The 16063-nt window shown below is 41.3% G+C and overlaps 1 protein-coding gene across 6 annotated transcripts in view; it reads right to left on the bottom strand.

The window, feature by feature from the left end:
• The window catches only part of RHBDD1 (rhomboid domain containing 1), a 123649-nt gene that overhangs the window by 43386 nt on the left and 64200 nt on the right, over nucleotides 1–16063 (bottom strand). For 5 of the 6 annotated variants that reach the window (XM_032355006.1, XM_032355010.1, XM_032355012.1 and 2 more), the window contains exons 5-6: nucleotides 14492–14548; nucleotides 7501–7644 (exon numbers count right to left, since the gene is read on the bottom strand). In XM_032355006.1, coding sequence (XP_032210897.1) covers nucleotides 7501–7644; nucleotides 14492–14548 — 201 coding nt within the window. Of the gene's footprint in view, nucleotides 1–4164; nucleotides 7007–7500; nucleotides 7645–14491; nucleotides 14549–16063 lie in introns of those variants that run through there. The other variant, XM_032355011.1, reaches the window with a different exon arrangement.

The raw sequence follows: 16063 nt of genomic DNA, 5'->3' as shown, positions 1-16063 counted from the left end.
TTCTGAAACTGCTAAGATTTGGTAGTCCAAAAGCAGTCTCCAAGTGTGAGAGGCCGGGGGAGGGGGCGGGGGGGGGAACATGGGTGGGTGGAATTAATTCATTAGTGTTTTGTTTATACTTTTATTGTTCAATCTACTCATTAGCATCTGAATAATGCTTTCAATAAATGGTGATTGTGGGGGGTGGCAGAGGAAAAATTATAAATACACGCGTAATCGTTACTGTCAAGTTCCCAAATATGATTAAATTTCATGTATCTTTATTGCTATTTCATTATTCCAGTAACAGCAGGCTATGGTTAATACTTTAAAATTTGGGACCTCAAGAGAAGCTGGCTCCTTTACAATGGGGACCTAAACAGAACTCTGGCCCTCTCATGTCATTGTTTTTCTCCCTGGCTGGGATAGTCACATGTTGTTTCACAGATTTAAGAACTCATACACTTATGTTTCTTTATGTGCACAATTTGACATCTAGACACAGTCTCGAATATCAAACTTCCCTCGCTGAAATGAGTGTCTCCCATACAGGCTAGCAAGTCAGAATCACAATCCAAAGAAAGTGTTCTGCAATGGGACTGCTTTTAGACAATCTGGCAGATGGTACTTTTTCATTACATAGAAACTTTTCCTAGGGGAAAACACACCAAATTACTTAAAAAAAAAAAAAAAAAAAAGTGAAGTGGTCACACAGAATTAGCTATACATCTCTGTCCTGGCCTCCAGCACCTCCACAAGGCCGCAGGCAAGCCATGAACATTTGCATATGTTAAAAACACGCCCATTAGCCTGCCTGCACTGGGCCAAAGAAGGATCATATAACGGCACAACTGAGTAAGATACCACGTCCTAATCCATGTATGGATCGGGTGAGATCGGCCGTCATTAGCGGTGTGAGTTTATATTCCTGGACCGCTCTTTTGTCCGTGAGCCCTGAGATCTACATGTCACACGCCCAACATTCCTGACAGTTCCCAGTGCTTCCACCTCTTCCTAGCTACACCCCTCCTTCTCAGTCCCTTACCACAGGACAATGGGAAAGGAAGAGAGTACCCAATTCATCTTTCTTGTGAAGAAATAATAATACAACAAAGGTCTGGTTAGATTCAGTCTTTCACACCTCAAGTGAAGCTAGTTCATTAATAAGCCAGGACCGAACGCAGGCCACGGACATTCCCATCGTTTTCCCTTTGTACTGCGCCAGGAAAGATAAAGAGAATGAACACAGTGCATTTCATTTTTCTCAAAAATGTTCACACAATAAAGAAACAAGACAAATGCTGCTCTTCCATACGCTGGTATAGCTTCAGTAAAAGGAAAAATGTACAGAAGTTCTCTCTTTTTATTTTTTTTACCTAAAATGTGTCTCAATTGGTCCCTACAAACACATGATGCTTCTAAACAAGATTCAAAGATACTGTCAAATCATCTGTTAACAACAAAAGCACTAGATATTAATTTGGAACCTAAATATTTTTTTTTTCCAAAATGGTTTCCCTAGTAATTTCACATCCAAAGACGGAGAGACAAAGCAGCAACCAGTTTCATTCTGAAGCCAAGACCTTTGTAATATATTCCACCATAGTTTCACATATGGCTTACCAGCAACCCCAACTGTACAGTGTGTGTGGGGGGGGAGATGACAGATCTGCTCGATTTTCACGAGAGAGCCAAAGTGTGACTGTGGCCATTTGCCTTGCAGAAGAGTCGAAGAAAAGGAACACAAGTTACGCCACTTGCCAGTAAGGATTTCCAGCTTTAACCAGTTCAAATGCTCCAGGCTGGCAGAGAGGAGTTGAAAAGGACACAGCTTTGTACCCAGCCACCAGCTGAACTTGGTGGCAGGCTATTTAAAAAAAAAAAAAAAAAAAAAAAAAAAGGCACAAATTATACATGGAAGGATGTGGGGGAGGGGAGAGAGGAAAATGCAATGAGCTAATGTTCCTACTTGGCATCTGCCTTTTGACTCAAAGAAAGAGATGGCTCTTTTCCAAAATTTTTCTATTATTGTGGTATCAGCTGCCTCTTGGACTTGCTTATAAGAGCCGAGACTGCCAACAGAACAAGACAAGATTTCTGTTGATAGTAGTAAACATCCATGTTCCTTGAAATCATAGGGATTTTGAGACTTCTTCTACAAAGGTTACTTTGGTATTACTAGTCCCTGCATGAGCCTCTGGACCTGTACGGCCAGGTACCGTGAGGATATTGACAACAGCAAGTTCTGAACTAAAAAAGGTGCTACCTCGATTCTTTAATACACTTCTCCAATGTATTTAACTAAAGAACAGTCTGAAACTAATTGGTGCTGGAGGTTTCTTGGTGGACTGGCATTCTACCAAATGAATTTCTATTAGTGGGCCCTTGTAAATCTCAGTATAACTCTATTACGCTAACATCTTACTCTGAAAACTGAAAATCAAAGAGAAAAAATAAAGCATTTATCGAGGCTGTTTAAAAAGGGCTATCAATTCTACCTACTTCATGAGGGAAAGATCTTCTTTACTTAAAAAAAAAAAAAGGTAGTAAATAAATGTACTAAGAATAACAGATTCAAACCCTGATGAAGAACAAGGAAAGTTTCCAGCTTCCCTCTGGGGTGTAGAAAGCTAGGAAGAGCATCACTCTTGTGATAAACATAAATGCAAGACAATCTGCAAATTAGTGACTTTTTCTCAACCCATCACGGAGCTCAAACACTTGGACAAGTAACTAGACAGAGGTCTGAAAAGGTACCAGAGCACTTGCTCACCTAGTTCAGACTCCAGTGGACACTAATACAAAGAATTTAGCCAAAACTATGAACAAATTGCTAAGGCTGAGTGTGAACTAGCAAGAGAACACAGGATGTATTCAGAGAACATATATCACAAAGTATACTGGGACTATGATAGAAGAGAATTCACACGTACTTTTAGGCTCTTCTCAGAACCTCCTGTGGGCAGAGTCCTCCCAAAAGGGATGGGTGAGCATGCCCAGAAACCATCCTCTGTCCTTCCTGGTTCAGTCCTAGGAGAAAGAACAGCAGCCCTTGCGGGAAAGGTTTGTAAAATAGGCTGCCCAGATCCTTCTTCTCTTTCCTGGTTAACAAAAAATGTCCAGTGCCCAGAAGAAAGGCAAAAGCCACTGTTTCCCTAACAGAAATGGTGAAAACCAGTGCAGCTTAGGAAAGGGGAAAGGGAAATAAACAGGGATCTCTAAACCTCGGGGAGGACCAGGAACACCTTGGAGGCCACACCTCCTCCAAGTGAGGCACCCAGTAACTAAGATCAAGGCCTAATCAGAGCATACCTCATTTGCCTCCTGCCCCTTGACTGCAAAGCCCAGAGTGAGAAGCAGCAGCAGGGTAGCCCAGGAGAGAGGCATGAAGCAGAGGGAGAGTCTACCCAAGCTGCAGCACCGTGGAAGGGCTGAAATCCAAGGTCAAGCAGACACTGAGTAAACCTCATCAGTATATCAGCCTCCACCCCACCCTAAAAAACAAGGTAACACTGGAGGGCTCTGAAAGCGTTTGGTGTACAGAGGGTAACCACAGCAACAATATGCTTTGGTATTACTGAGAGCAGTTTGTTTAATTCAAAACGCAGTATGCAACAGAACAGTAGATAATCAGAAGGAACTGGAAGACCAGGTGTGCTAGACTAAGGCAATCTAATTAAAGTATAAGGAATATTCCAGAGAAGAATACAGGTCTGTTTTGGGGGCACGGGGCATTTTCACCATGGTGGGCCATATCCTGGGAATGCCTTTGAAAATCAAAATAATTCCATATGTCAACAGACTAAAGAAGAGGAAAAAAATAATCTCAACGTACATTTTTTTTTAATTACTATTTACAAATAGCATACTTTCCCCTCCAAAAAACATACTTAAGTATAAATCGAAGATAATACATGGAGGATCTGTATGTTCCAAACATTCAGTGGTAGGAAAATCTGATTACAACATAACACTGAATGAAACTAAGTAAGGTACAAAATAGTATGTACATATGGTCAGAATTTTATAAAATAAAACTCAAACCAAGTATTGTTCTCCATAGGGAAACAAAGGCAAAAAAGTATTAAGGCTTTTAAAACAATATCTCTTTGGTTTGTTGTTGTTAAGAAGGAAATCACAAAGTGTTTCAAAGAAAATAAAACTAAAGTTAATAATATAAACAATTTATAAAGCTAATTCCTTTGCTGCTACCTGTTACTGTATAATGCACTTCACCAAGTCTCCTCAGGTCAGTTTTCTTAGAACTAGTTCCATAGGCTCTTAGAAAACATTAATTTAATAAACTGGTCTCCTAACTGAAGAACTAATTAGAATCATCAGAATACCAGTGCCATTCTGGGTTTTTAATGGGGTATAGTTTTCTATATTCATAGTCTGGCAGTGTTTTCCAAATTTATTTGAATGCAGTACATGTGGAGGGATGGGGAGAGAGAGGACAGGGTCGTTTCGGCTGACCTTCCAAAGCAGGTTGCAGACATCACATTATTTTGCTTCTAAACACTTTATTTAGCGTGTACGTCGCAAGAATAAGGGCCATTCTGCTACTTATTCACAATACCATTATCACATCCAAGAAGTCTGATTACTTCCCTAACAACTTCTAATATCTAGCCCAAATACAAAATTCCCGTTTTATAAAAAAAGGTTTTGTAGTCAGTTTTTCAAGCTTTTCATGTTATGTTTGTTATTTCCTTTTAATACAAAACCACACCCTGTTTTTTTTTTTCTTTTTGACATGGACCGCCCCCCAACCAGGAGACCACTCTCATTGAATTGCAGAAATCCCATGTTTTATCTGATTATTTCTCGATGGTGTTACTCAGTCTGTTCCTCTATCCCACACAGCTCCTGTATATTGATGCTTACACTGGAAGACTCAGAGTTAGGTTAAATACTTGTAGTGAGAAGACGTCACAGCAAGAACATGATACTGTGTTCCTCATACCACATCATACTGGGAGACACCCGACAGGCCGCCTCATGGATAACATCGTTGAGCTTGAGAGCGGCACTCAGGTGTTTGACTGCCAGATCTCTCCATCTCTCCATCTCTCCCTTTGTTCTTAGCATTTCCACCATGACATGACACGTCATCGCTGTGTCCTGCCTCTCAGGAACCTTCTAAGTGATGCTTTTTGTAGTCCTTGATGGTCTTTGCAGGACCACCAGTTATTTCATCAGATACCTTATTAATTCTTATTTACCTCTTGAAAATTTCTGGATAGGAAAATTCCATCTTTGTGATGTACAGGTATGTGGGTTCTGACAAATTCAGAGTTTTGTACCCACCACAATAATAAGATTCACAATAGTCACAGCACCTCAAAATATTCTCTCCCACTGTGAGTTTGTGTTCCTAAACGATGTCTGGTACAAAGTCCATAATCAGTAGCTTCACTCCAACCTTACTTGTCCCAGATTTCCTGCCTTGCCTAATGGTGATTAAACTCCTGTGTGCATAGGAATAAAACCATGAAAATTTATTTTAGTACAGGCTCTGGGGCCCTACCCCCAACTCTAGAAAGGCTAAGGCATGCTGCTTGTGATCGTGAGGCTAGTAAACCATCGAGTATATGCAACAAAATGATGATGAGCATGGCCTTAATTCTCTACCTTTCCTTGTATTTATGATCTTTGCAGTGCGACTTTGCAGCTCCTGCCATGAAGAGGCGGAGTCTGTTACTGAATCCCATGAGTCTGGGCGGTGACTTGTGGCGGCGGCAAAATACAGCGGCACTGGTGGGGCACTAGCACAAGCCTTGCTGGTTTCTACTCTCCTGGGACCCTGGGGCAGAAGCCTGGCAGATGACCCTCACCAGTCTGGTGGACCAGGTGGGGTCTGTGACCTCACTTCCACCATCGCCTCCAAAGACAGTCACTCAGGCAAGTCAGTGGGGTCACCCCAGGCAGCCAGCAACATGTGACCCACTGCAGACACCTTAGCACAAGGGCCAGCCCAAGATCCCGTGAGCTTGGCCAGCTGCCAAATATGCTCAAGAGCAAGAAGAAATGTTTATTGGTTTTAGCCATGTCAGGGTGATGTGTTAGACAGTAACAGATGACTTGCATACAATTCTGATACTCGTTACCAAAGGAATACTGACTTCTCTCTTCCCGCTCCATTCCCTGGCCCGCCCTCCACCCCCCTTCATTTGGACTTTGGTTTCTTGTTCAGACGGCCGCCATCATGCTACCTCCATGCACGCTGCTGGTGTTGACTGTGTTCTTCAAAGTGGGAAGCCACGTGGTCATAATGCACTCATCCCTAGCATCTAGTGCCATGCCCGGGACCCCAGATAGGTGCCCAATCCTTGTTTGTGGAGTGACTGACACCAGACTCCTAAAGTACAGCTCTGATCATGTCACGACCACACACAGGACTCCACTGGCACTTCCAGCACTTAGCGGGTCCCTTCTCCACCTGGCCTCCTTGATTCTATGACCTCTGTGATCAGGCCGTAGCCTCGCTTTCCACTCTTCTTCCCCTTCTTCTCTTAAGGCCCTGTTCCAAAATGGGGGCTGGCTGACGGCCCCCTTACTTCCCTGTCTGTGTGGTACTGACTCCTGCCTACATCTCTGTAAACCTGACACATTCCTGAAGGTCCCAGTCCTCTGTGAGAGTCTGGCAGGCCTAGTGAAGGGAGAGCTCGCCCCTCCTGCCTGCATCTAGCACTTAGCCTGAGCCTCTCTTAGCTGAGCACTCTCACCCAAGCACCTGATACTATGGTCATCTGTCCCTTGTGGCCTCGCAGGCATCTCCTCTACCTGAGACTGTGAACTTTTCAAGTTCACAGAGACTGTCAATTTTTCATCTTTTACCTCTCTGTATTCCCTAGGGTACCCAACGCAACCGCAAAACATAGTCAAGACCTTCATAAATGCTTACTGAATGAACAGATGGTTTTTTGTCACTATAATAACAGTAGCAAGTCAAACCCACACAAAAGTGGCATGATAAATGCAGTGGTTTTCATACATCAATCCATAAAAGAATCTTCTGGAAGGCCTGTTGAAAATACAAATTCTTAGGATCTGCCCCCAAAGAGATTGGTTCAGCAGGTCTGGAGTAGAACCCTAAATTTGAATTCTTACCAAGCTGTCCACATGACTTTGGGGAAGGTCTGTGGGCAACACTTTGATATATACAGTGACATACAGCCTGCTTTGTAGATATGAAATCCAAAGTAAACCTTTTTTCACATCCCTCAGTTTTTTTTAGGTTTCTTAACTGTAACACCAAGGCACTGAGGAGCGCCGCGGGCCTATAAAAAGACCAACTTTAACAATACCTACATAGTCTGGCACCTTACTAGCTTAGGTTGCTGGGAATATGGTATCACACCCCATTCTCGGTAATCACAATCTGCACACATTTTTTTTCATCTACATATCCTTTTTATAAACTATTTCAAGTTTAATTTGCTACAAATAGTCCTTTTTTCAGACTATCTCACCATGTGATGTATGCTTTAAATTAAGTGAAGGGCGCAACATTCCTACCTCGGTCCCAGAGGCTGGCTCTTAATGCTCTCTCCAGTTGTTCCTCCTCACTCAGTCCTGCTGTGTAGGCATCATAGTTCCTGGGTGTTTCTTCAGAGTAGGCTGCCCATCCATACTGGTAAGAATCCTGATATCTGGAGTAGCCTACAGGCACAAGAAAAAGGTTATAGAACACAGCCACATACCACTCTTCCCATTCTTCCTATTTGTAAGCAAAGACAATAATCTATACGATCATTTTGAGTACAGTAATAACCCTCAAAATAAGGAAAGATGACAAACGGAAACGTCCTCCATGAGCATGGGCAGTTACAGTCTCATTACTGTTGTACCCACAGCGCCCAGCATGGAACTGCACATGCGTGTGTGAGTCCTTACATGCTGAAGAGGAACAAGATCTGAATTTACAAAGTCTGAGGGGTACCGGAGAGGGGCTGGTATGAGCTATTTTCATCTGGAGTGGACTCAGAGCTATACAACACTTGGAGTGACTTCCCTGTGAAGTCCTAACTGGAGTGAAGGCAATGGTTGAAATGAGAGTTGATAAAGCCTTCCTGTCTTGTGGATGCACACAATGAAAGGCAGACTAACATTTAATGCAGAGACCACGGGATTTCTGTGCTGGGTGTGATGCTTTGGACAGTAATAATTACATTGATATACAAGGCGATGTCTCTATAATTATAATTTTATGTCAAAGAACACAGTTTCTATTAACAGCACTTTCAAGAAATTGGTTGCTAGATAAAATGAGAGAAGAAACAACCTGCTCATTAAAGACTGCTTTAAATATCAGACTTACATATCCCATTAATGAGGGTCAATTACAGAGCAGAGTTCACTTTTGCAAGGTGTTTTCATCAATCTTTTTAAGTTGGTTTGAGTTTATTCCTTATATCTTCTTTAATTGCCCACTTTAATGTAATTTGTTTGGAAGAGAATTTTCCCCCCAAAAGATTACCAATCTAATTTTCGTGTAATGAAAGAGTTGTAAGAGTCTGTTTAACTTTACTCTTTCTTTCCTTCATTATCATACCCTTTGGGGACGAGTCTGCAAATGTTTAATTAATGTGCTTTTTGTTGTTGATGAACATTCCTACCCTTTACTTTGAGTCCTGTGTCATAGGTCTCCATATCCTCAACTGAGTGCACACCTGAGTTTAAATTTCTTATTTCTTTAAGACTACAGGGGGAAAAAACCACACACACACACACACACACACACACTCAAGCCAAAAAAAAAAGGAACACTGTAGGGCAGAATCTGGTTAGTTAAGATTTCATATTCAGAATATTTGATAATTGGTCCTGAGGCTATTTTAAAGTTTACTTTGTGCTGGTTATAAATAAAATGCAAGATTAAAAAGGTAACAGTTTAACTATTTCCATTAAAAATCTTCAGGCACCCCAAAAGTATTTTCATATAAATGATGAAATGATAATAAAACACACTGATCTAGTTTCAGCTGATAATCTAATGTAACTATATACATTTACACAGTATTTGTCATGTTATATGTGTCTATTGATTATGTTTTATAGTGGCCTTAATGAGATACAACTGACATACTATTTAATCCACCATTTTAAAGTGTACAGCTCAATGGCTTTTCATATATATTTATAGAGATCTGCCATCACCACAATCAGTGTTAGAACATTTTCATCACCCCCCAAAAGAAAACTATACCATTTAGCTATAATGCCCCATCCCTCTCAGCCCTAAGTAACCACTCATCTACTTTCTGTCTCTATAGCTATGCCTATTCTGGACAATTACAGAAATGGAATCATAGAACATGTGGTGTTTTGTGTCTGGCTTATTTCATTTTGCATAATATTTTTAAGGTTGGTCCATGTTGTAGCATGAATCAGTACTTCATTCCTTTTTGTGGCCAAATAATATTCCAGGCATGATTATATCACATCCATCAATTGACAGACATTTGGGGTTATTTCGACCTTTTGACTCTTGGGAATAACACTGCTATAAACCTTCATGGACAAGTTTTTATATGGACATGTGTTTCATTTCTCTTGGGTCCGTACCCATGAGTGGGTTTCCTGGGTCATAGGGAACTTCTTTGTTTAGCCATTTGGAACTGCCAGAATGTTTTCCAAAGTTGTACCATTGTACATTTCCACAAAGCTACGGTAATGGGTTCAGATTTCTCCATTTACTACCTTTGTAATTACAGCCATCTTAGTAGGTTTAAGTGGAATCTCATTATGGTTTGGATGACTAATGATATTGAGCATCTTCTCATACGTTTATTGGTCATTTGCACATCTTCTTTCAACAGCAGTCTATTAAGAGCCCAGTTTTTACTGATTATTACAACACCTTTCCTTCTTGGTAATACTTTACAATGTCCTTGACAGTCACAAAGTGAATGATTTAAATAAACATTAAATAAAATTGTTCAGGATTTGGGGGACTGATTCTGACAAGCCTTGCTCCTAAAGTAGCAAAAACTTGGTGGGAATTTACTAAATACCTCCAATAAGCCAACTTTCACATTCTCTCTCCTGTTTCCCCCATATTAGAATATTAACATCATGATATTTAGAACAGGGAAAGGATATAAGTAAATTTCTAAAATCCTCGCAATAGTATAGGACTGAAGTTGGATCTGGATTCAAATTTAAAAATAGACCACCTTCCTCAAATTGGTCTCTTACTCAACAAACCATAAAAAAAAAATTTAGCTCCCACTGTTATGTTGGGGAACACCTACCAGCAAGTTTTATGTCCTAAGAGTAAAGAACATGACATTGCTACAAATATTGTTTTCTAGATTTCCCACCAAAACAACAACAACAATAAACCTTTCATATAAGGGCAAATGGGTAAAATACAATCATTATGTGTACTTCACAAAGAACAAAAGAAAGGGGCACCCATTCCGAAACATAACAGAATACTTACGGATAAGTCGCTAAATACCATGGTATGCTTCAGCAATCCCTGAACAGAAAGGCTGCCCAATTCCCTAAGAGTGCCAATTATTTTACTGCTACACAAAAAAGCATATTGGGCACTTTCCCATATGACTCATTACCACTTTTAAACCCCCGTGGAAAGTCATCCTTCCTAGAAGGTCTAAGCAGCACTTCTACCTATCCACCCTCAAAAATGATCAGCTCATTCAAAACCCAGAATAACTGCAAAGCTCTGAATACCCATCTATACAGATACCAGAAATACTACACATCCACAGAGCTTCAACTGCCAGGTAAATTTGCTACAATTTGAGGCAATATTTTCTGGACACAGAAAAACATTTTTCTTCATGTTATTTCTTATTAAAAAAAAAAAAAAAACAAAAACCCAGCACAGCCTTAATGAAACAAGGTCTACAACTCTAAACATCTGAATATTATAAAACCTAATTTGGTACTTGTCAGACAAAACATAGGGGGGATAAAAGGGAAAGCTTCAGTGTGTTAAGTCCAAAAGACTAGTGTGGTTAAACATTCTATATCATCAGTCATAAATCATCAAGAAGACCAAAACTCCTACCAATATCTATTATAATAAGAGCAGGTCTCCTAGGACAAAAAAACATCTTCAGCTGTTCTGCTGTCTCAATCAGATATTTTTAAATCTTCATAATAAACACGGCTGGAAAACCCAACAATCAAACACTTAAGATAAATAAGTTTAAATTATATCCTGTGATGAATAGCAGTTTAATATTCTTTTGTAGCTATATATTTTGGCTCTGTAGTAAAAGAAATTCTGGTTATCATTATTCTATTAACTACTCCATCTGTTCCTTATACACATACCAGGATTTCATGGCAAAAGAGATCAAGAAACACCACCAAGATTAGAAAAATTGGTAACAGCTTTTTAAACATTCATGAGGTTCTTTGACCTATAAAGACTCTTCCAGCTAAGGACGGCCATATTAAGAATAAATCATTACTTGTAAGAGATCCATAGGCTCTCATACAAGTTCCCTAGATGACCATTAGCACGGCCACCCGGCCCTTATGCAGCTCTGCTTTTGAAGAAATACAGTCACTTCGGAGGAAGGAATATCCATACTGTAATCTTACAGGGGCTAAGAGAGAAAGGTAAAAGGGGTTTTTATTTTGGCCTTTCATCCTGTGGTCTGTGTCTGGTAGGCTTATGCCTCTTCCATATGAAGCAGGAAAGGAGGTTTTCCCTTTTCCCTTTTTTTTTTTTTTAAATAAATGCCAAAAAAGTTGGTGGGGGGATGATAAGGGGAACTGCCCTATTTTGTAAGGATAAATCAGGAGAACGGCCATCTCCAATCCCTTAATACAGAAAAAGAAGAGGCTAGGAATCAGTGAATTGCATTTTCAGTCCCAGTTTTATCACTATTTGTGTGACATTAGCCAAATGATTTCACATTTCCAAACTTCGGTTTCGCAGAGATCACACAAGACGTTAGGACTGGGGAATCTATGACAGGTTAAGGTATGTCCGTGCATAGGTATGTTCTTATTCTCTTTGTCCAGAGGAACATTTCTGTTACTTTCAGGGATTTAAGAAATTAACCAGGCGAGAAGTCTTTTATCCTCTACCAACTGCCAGGTGTTAGGGGCCCTGTTCCATGAGGAGTGGAGAGAATCAAGTGAGTAAAAAGTGGGAAATCACAATGGGAGAGAGAACCAGTATGGTCTTCCTGTCCAAACCACCTCTTCCTAGTCACATAGATTTACACTTAAGTGAGTGTAAGCTGGTGTCCAGGACTGACAACCAAAAGGAACAGATGCTCTTCCAAATGAGTATATTTAAAGCTTCGTCAATAACTAATCATTACCCTTCTCTCTAGGTGAGCTGGCGTTGTCCAGCAACTGTTCCTCTCCTGCACCCAGATGACGTTTCTAGTGTTTTCATCATCCAAAGTAGCAGAGGCAAAAGCCTCGAAGTGCGGCTTTTCTTTTTTTTTTTTTTTTTAAAGATTTTATTTATTTATCAGAGAGAGAGAGGGGGAGAGAGCGAGCACAGGCAGACAGAATGGCAGGCAGAGGCAGAGGGAGAAGCAGGCTCCCCACTGAGCAAGGAGCCCGATGTGGGACTTGATCCCAGGACGCTGGGATCATGACCTGAGCCGAAGGCAGCTGCTTAACCAACTGAGCCACCCAGGCATCCCAGTGCGGCTTTTCTTGAGGCACCAACAGTACTCACTTCTGTGGCCCCCAAGTCTTGTTAAACCCCATCATCTAGGCCTATGATTTTTGTTCTTGATCTCATTAAAATTACCTGGGAAGCTTTAGGGGGAAAAAAAAAAAGCCCCAGTCCCTGTCTCTATCTTCATTCTGATTTAATTGGTCTGGGATGAATTCAAGCTATGGATATATTTAAAACAAAACAAAACAAAACAAAAAAAACCTCCTCATATATATAAAAACCTTCCATATATATAGCCAGGGTTAATAATCATGATCCAAGTCTTTACATCAAAAACAGAGTTTGAATGTAACTCCAGTAGTATCACTCCACTGATTAAACCCTTCAGTGGCACTCCCGCACATTCTGGATAATCTCCTACAGGCCCTTTAATAAAAGCCTGAAAAGCCCTTTCCTCCCCCATTGCTTTCCTTGAGTTCTACTGATTCATTCAAGACCTTGCCCTCCACTTCCTCTGAATAACCTCCAGGAACTGCCACCCTCCTCTCCTCCCTCTCGGGCTGAACACTGCGTGTGCCGTGCTCATGCTACGCAACTGGACTTCTGCCAGAAGGAGTAACTGGGACTGGACTAGCTCTTCCGCCATAGCCAGGTAGAAAACTGGAGAACAGATAGGAAACGAATGTTTTCAGACATTGTGTCACAGGCAATGCAAGATTCTGAACCTTGAGAGAACGGAAAAGGGGTCTGGAGGTATTTTTTTGTACTTCAAGTACTTGTACTTTCAAGTACTTTCTTGACTATGGTGTAGGGACAGGGGACACAAGCAGGTGCAACAGGCTCTGAGAGCAGAGCTGAAATTTGCAGGGCAGAGAATAGCAAAGGAGAAAACTAAGCGTATGCAAAGACCTTCAGAAAACCTGCATGGGTCGCCTGGAGATTTTGCTGAATTATTAAGCCAAGCATGTGTGAGTGAAATGCTATGGGACCAGGGCAAAGAATGATGAAGAGCTACAAGTTGAATGATTCCAGGAGCTCAGGCAGGGCTGGGATATCTTAGCTTTAGAACCAACCAGAACAGAGAGCCCTTGCTGACCAAAGACCATTCAGGAGAGATCCCAGAAAAGTAATACCTCAGTAGTAGCACAGAATTAACCCTAGAATAAAAGTTACTTTAGACCCACCTTAAAGGACTTAAAAGCAAGCACCAGAGGGCTCCAACGGTTCTCCAGTGGAATGACTATAAAAGACACCCAGACTTCCATAGCCTATGGGTTCTCTAACACGTGTCTGCTGGAACTGACCCTGGGAACTGCCGGGTAGCCTCCCCAGCATGTTAAGGGCCTTCGTCTAAAACAGGGCAGATGCTTGGACAGGAAGCCCCTTCAACATATTTTCAAGGACATCTAGAAAAAAATACGTTGTCTTCTTTAAGTCACATGGTATTAACTACCAGAGGAATGCCTACCTTAGCCTCAGAGGTTAGGCGCTGATTCTTCCTGAATGTGTGGGTGGGGTGGAATGCAGAGATGAAAATGCAGTAGGTGAAAACCTGACTTCCAGCACTCAGCAGACAGTCTGGGCTTGCAGACTGGGAAGCAAGGGGCCTGGGTCTAGTCTGAATCTTAGCATGTCGGAGAGAGCTCATTCCAATCATACAGTATTTGCAGGCCAGGGTTCCCTCCTTCCTTGGCCTCTCTACCGGGTCACCCAAATACGCTTCCTGGGCTCTGGCTCCCTCTAGCTTTCAGGCACGTTAGTGACCCAAGTACACACGTGCAGAGGACCTGAGACACCATACCTAGATTACCCCTCAGCAGTTCGATGGTGGCAAACACTCTGATTTTTGAAGATAAAATGTATTAAGCGAAACAAAGTACTTACCTGAATTATTAACGTGGTACTGCTGTCCGGGATAATGCATATTGGAAGAAAAAATGCCTACATGAAGGGAAACAAACATTTAACTGTGGCCATAAGAAATTCCCCACCCCAGCTTTACTGAGGTCTGACTGACAAAAAATTGCATGCATTCAGGTTGTGTAACACGAATTTTCTTAAAATTCTTAAACATCTTAAAGTGTGATATAATTCTTAAATTATATCACACAATGATGTGATGTACACATACATATGAAATGATTACAGCAATCAAGTTAATTAATACACTTATTACCTCACATAGTTACCGTACTGTGCACATGTAAACATAATATCTATTCTCAGTAGATTTCAAGTATACAAGACCATATTATTAACTGTAGTCACCACACTGATATTAGAGCCCCATGATTTATTCATCTTATAACTAGAAGTTTGTACCCTTTGACCAACATCTCCCCGTCTCTCCTATGTCCCCGGCCCCTGGCAACCACTGTTATACTGATTCCATGAGCTCACCTTTTTTAGATTCCATATTTAAGTGAGATCATATGGTATCTGTCTTTCTATGACTTATTTCACTTAGCATGATGTTTTCTGGCTTCATCCATTTTGTCACAAACAATAGGATTTCTTTCATTTTTATAGCCGAATAAGTCGACTATACACACACACACACACACACACAAATGCACATGCACACACACACACTCTCCACATCTTCTTTATTCATTTATCTGATGGACTTTCATATCTCTGGACTATTGTGAATAATGTTATAACAAACATGAGAGTGCGAACATCTTGAGACACTGATTTCATTTCCCTTTGGATATATACTCAGAAGTGGGACTGCTGTTTCATAAGGTAATTCTAATTCTTTGAGCAACCTCCATACTATGTTCCACAAGGGCTGTATCAATTTACATTCTCACCAACAGTACACAAGGGTTTCCTTTTCTCCAAAACCTTACCAATGCTTGTTATCTCTTGTCCTGCTGATAGCAGCCACGCTAACTCTTCCCTACCTCAATCTGTATTACAAAACCTTAGTAATCCAACAGCATGGTACTGGCATAAAAACAGACCCATCAACCAATGGCCCTAAACAGCCAAAAGTAACTGATGATCCTTCCAACAATTAGGAGGTTCTTTAAAACAAACCCAAGGTCATTTCAAATGATTTCTAAACAACTGTTAAAATAAACTCCCTTTTGTTTGGGGCGAGCCCTATGGGAACAGAATGTGGGGAACCTTGAAACCCTTCAATTCTTTCTGCAGTGCCTAAGAGGTTCCTGTTGACTTAAGAGGGTCTTTGCCTTTCAAGGTACTGAGGGCCTTGAAGGCCCCTGTCCCAGGAGAGATGCTCTGGCTATCCAGAGGACTTGCCCCCAACAAGACTGCTAGGGGAGCCACGGTTCTTACTGGTCTTCCTCCGTGTCCCTAAAAGGGCAGTAGGACCAAAGGTCAGTTCAGCCCTGAAGGAAGAGACTGGCAGTGGAGAGCAAGAGGCACACCCTCTTGCGTGATGCTGTTTCTCTCCAGCACCTGTCAGACAGCAGCTTCATACACTTG

The sequence above is a fragment of the Mustela erminea genome, chromosome 8, assembly GCF_009829155.1.
Source record: "Mustela erminea isolate mMusErm1 chromosome 8, mMusErm1.Pri, whole genome shotgun sequence".
In the NCBI taxonomy this organism is placed as follows: domain Eukaryota; kingdom Metazoa; phylum Chordata; class Mammalia; order Carnivora; family Mustelidae; genus Mustela; species Mustela erminea.
This window is presented reverse-complemented; position numbering and strand designations above follow the sequence as displayed.